Source organism: Anneissia japonica, unplaced genomic scaffold (genome assembly GCF_011630105.1).
Source record: "Anneissia japonica isolate Jap-2015-1 unplaced genomic scaffold, ASM1163010v1 scaffold287740_len772037_cov194, whole genome shotgun sequence".
Classification (NCBI taxonomy): domain Eukaryota; kingdom Metazoa; phylum Echinodermata; class Crinoidea; order Comatulida; family Comatulidae; genus Anneissia; species Anneissia japonica.
The window spans coordinates 496,087-500,347 of NW_022736571.1; the positions used below are offsets into that span (position 1 = coordinate 496,087).

General features: G+C 34.2%; 1 protein-coding gene across 2 annotated transcripts in view; it reads left to right on the top strand.

Annotated features, from left to right (window-relative positions):
- LOC117116818 overlaps nucleotides 1-3,456 on the top strand; it is a 43,714-nt gene extending 40,258 nt beyond the window's left edge. For both annotated transcript variants that reach the window (XM_033260913.1, XM_033260914.1), the window contains 2 exons: nucleotides 647-2,308; nucleotides 2,429-3,456. In XM_033260913.1, the coding sequence (XP_033116804.1) occupies nucleotides 647-2,308; nucleotides 2,429-2,589 (1,823 nt within the window). In that variant the 3' untranslated portion in view covers nucleotides 2,590-3,456. The remainder of the gene's footprint in view (nucleotides 1-646; nucleotides 2,309-2,428) is intronic.
- Nucleotides 3,457-4,261: the final 805 nt, after the last annotated feature.

The following is a 4,261-nucleotide window of genomic DNA, read 5'->3' on the forward strand; positions in this document are numbered from 1 at the left end:
TATCTTGGAAAGACGGAATTCCAAGATAAATTATCTTGGAAAGACGTCTTTCCAAGATACATCATCTTGGAATTCCGTCTTTCCAAGATAAATTATCTTGGAATTCACTCTTTCCAAGATAAATTATCTCGGAAATCCGTCTTTCCGAGATAAATTATCTCGGAAAGACGTCTTACTAAGTATTTATTCCATGTTTCCATGATAATTATCTTGGAAACTCGGAAACTCGGAAGGTCACTTTAAGCTTCCGTAGTTACCAAACCATTTGATGAGTTATATGAATAACATAAGAAATTATTACCGACACACAGATCATCAGAATAATATTCTTTCGCTTCCGATTCACCAAAACTTATCTGATGAATCAGTTTCGGTGACAAATAATAGTCACGGTAGTTATGACGACTTCACCAAACCTGGTTAGAATATTCTGATCGGATGATTGAAGACTGGTGCTGGTACCGAATAGAAATAAAAAGCATTTTATTTGTCACTGAAACTGATCAGTTAGTTATAATCGTTTATCTTGAGGCGATATGCAAACATACATTGAGACAACTACATAACTTGTTGTTTGCTGCTATTGTATATTTCGATCATTATTTGGTTTATATCCATTGTTACTGATACATTATTTTATTTGCAGGGGGTTTTTATCAAGACAATCGTGGATATGTTAAAACTGGTAATTTTAAAACCGACTGTAAACGGTGTATAAATGGAACATTTTCACCTTATCCGGGAGGTACTTCAATATTTGCTTGTCAGTCATGCCCATCGGGAACCAACACTGATGTAATGGCAGAACTTGATGCATGTCCATGCTTAGACAACTTTTATCGCACTTACCGCTACGGTGCATGTAAGTCGTGCCCAGAAGGCGTTGACTGCACAGGTGGTTACCAGAATTTGAGCAAGGGCTACGGGTGGTCGTGGAATTTTAGACGTCGTCCGAATCGTTTAGATGAGTACAACCAATTTATTCATAATCTTACTACTTCCAATTTCAATCTCTCTGAACCTAATAATTTAAACGACACAGTGTACACAGGAAATTTCCCAGTGGCCCATAAGTGTCCACGAAGTGAGAGTTGCCTTGGTGGAATTGAAGCAAATTGCTTGGAAGGTTATTCTGCTAATGTTTGGTTATGTGCTGAGTGTAGTGACCATTATTACGAATTATTCGACAAGTGTTACAAATGTCAGGATAAACAAATAATAGTAATAGCTCTGATATTGTTAATTTTTGTGCTCTTATTTGTTTCGTACCTTGTGTGGAGACTGGATAAAAGAAGAGGCGAGACAATACGCAACGACTCTTTCGTGATTCATCTAAAAATTGCCGTCAATTTCTATCAAGTGCTGGGCATTCTGTCTGAAGTTAATGAAATACATTGGCCAGATTCGTTTCAATCTGTTGGAGAGAGTGTCCAATATCTCGATGTAATACGTTATGTCAATATTCTGAGCCCAAGGTGTATTTTTCCTGGTGTTTGGAATGCTTACACATTTTTGTATATTGCCATTGCAACACCATTCACTATTATTGTGTCAACATCTATCATCTTCCTCATCTGGTACCTTTACAAAAGAAACAAAGAGGATCACTCTGTGCATCGCTTTACAGACACATTCTTGTCGATTACAATGCTGTTGCTGTATTTGACCTATGCAAACACTTGCTCAAACATATTGGCGGTCGGACCGTGGTCAATTCGTACGTTTAATGTTACAGAGGATGGTGATGAAAAACGAGTGTTAACTTCTGACTACTCTATCGATATCGATGAATCTAATGGTTCAAAATACGAGACTAACAAGAACATCGTTTATGGTTCGTTGGTGTATGTTATTGGTTTTCCACTTGCTATTATTCTGATATTGTACTGTAGATACAAACGTCATGGTGAACGATCTGGTACCATGGGAATGAGGTTCTTCTGCAAGCAATATAGTCCCAAGTTTTGGTACTGGGAGGTAATTGATATGTACAACAAGGCTATACTCGCCCTCATCGCTAACTTCAAGGACGACCAGCCCTCCAACATGTCATATTCCCTCTTCATTACAGTCATCCTCATAGCATTGCATTTGTATCTTGAACCATTAGGGAAGAAATCTGATCAGAGGTTCCAGTTGTTGACACTTGTCTTCATTATTGTCAACTTGTCGGTTGGCGCAATTCTTGACATGGAAGCGTCCGGAGGACACTCGGTGTACACCACAGATAAAACAATATTAGTGCTCCATGACATCACACCCTACATCCTTTTGCTGCTCAATCTGTCAATTCTGTTTGTAGTTTTTGGTAAGTTTTCATTTTTTCCCTGGTTATTATACTTACATTTTATTTGTTTTATAAAACCAAGCGTAGTCATTAGTTATCTAATGATAATAAAATCAATCATTTTTTTTTTGATAATAAAAGTTGATCTGCTTAAAAAAGTCAAGGATAGCTTCTGGAGAAAATCGGCTAGCTTACAGGAACTCAGAAATGTTGCAAATGACGTGGATGATTCGGATGAACTTTCTCCACTAGTTCAAGATTTCGACAGCTTATCAACCTACAATCCCACGAATAATAACTAGTAGTTGTAAATGGCATATCAACGTTATAATCGTTTACCATACAATTTAGTAGATATATTATGGTAATGGACTTAATTTCAATAGCAAATGATAAAATACAGTGCATTCTTTCTACGCGCTCTTTACCCAGTATCAAGACAAGACAAAGAATACTACATAAAACAGGAACAGAGACAAATAAGAATTGTAAAAATAGATGAGATTTAACTCTGGACCAAAGATGAAGATGATTTTTTGAAATTGAGTAGGTCGATCCACAATAATAAACTATAGATATACATTATACATGTACACAGTCCCTATTTGATTTAATAGCAATATCTTTTTTTTACGATTTAAAACACGTGGTTAGGTACTGCGAGCAACTTCATTTTTCTCTACAAAGTAATGTTATCATATCTCTCTTTTAACCTAAAACTCGAAGAATCGGTTTTTACCCAAAACCACAAAGAACCGTTCTTAAAAAGTACGGTTCTTAAGAACGGGGTTTTCTCTTCTGTAGAAAAAGTCCAATACACGTCATTGTTTGTTGGAGCAAGTTTTGTCCATGTAACAGTCGGAATGTTCAGAACGTACTGTTTATGGTTTTAATCTCAATAATCAATTAATTTAGTAAATATACACTTGCGTGTCGTTTGTTGATGACGATTGACCTTGATACGGGCATGCGCAGCTAGAACTACGAATTTGCTTATTGAAATTTGGGACAATACATTTCTATATATTATTTGGATCATGACTCTTAAATTTGCTTTTAAATTATTTATGGATTTTCCTGTTAGATTAGCAATTGCGTTAGTTAATTTTTGACATCATTCGATAAGTAGGTAATAGAAATCTGACTCTCAGTGTAACATTGCTCTTTAAAATAAAGGTACCTTATTAGTTGTCGTTTGTTGATGACGATTGACCTTGATACGGGCATGCGCAGCTAGAACTACGAATTTGCTTATTGAAAATTGGGACAATACATTTCTATATATTATTTGGATCATGACTCTTAAATTTGCTTTTAAATTATTTATGGATTTTCCTGTTAGATTAGCAATTGCGTTAGTTAATTTTTGACATCATTCGATAAGTAGGTAATAGAAATCTGACTCTCAGTGTAACATTGCTCTTTAAAATAAAGGTACCTTATTAGTTATACGAAAAAATACTACTATTTGTATTGTATATATTACATGTTCTGAATAAGGAAATGTTCTATTGACAGGTTATGTCAAATACGATGTTTATACTTTTCTTTAATTTGGAAAATACTTCTACCATAATTTGATAATTTAGACGGGGCATATTTAAAAAAAATTGACATAAAAGCCTAATAGATCTTTATTGTTATTTTGTTTGATCACCAAGAATAATGATAAAATACATTGTTTAAAATAAAATATTGTTGGTATTTTTCTCAACATAAATTAGTGTACATATTTAAACGTATGATAGACATATCGCTAGAGTTAGCATTCATGTATAAGGTTCTATCTTAGCTATAATTAAGCCAAGTAAATATTATTAACGCTTTTTTAACTAAAATGTAATTAAAGGTAATTAAAGTAACTTCATTTGATTATTATATATTGCGTTTGTTGTTTAAAAAATGTGCTTATCTTCATTTTGTTGGTATTTACCAATAATCTATTCATTGACTTATATGCCTACTAGACTAAAA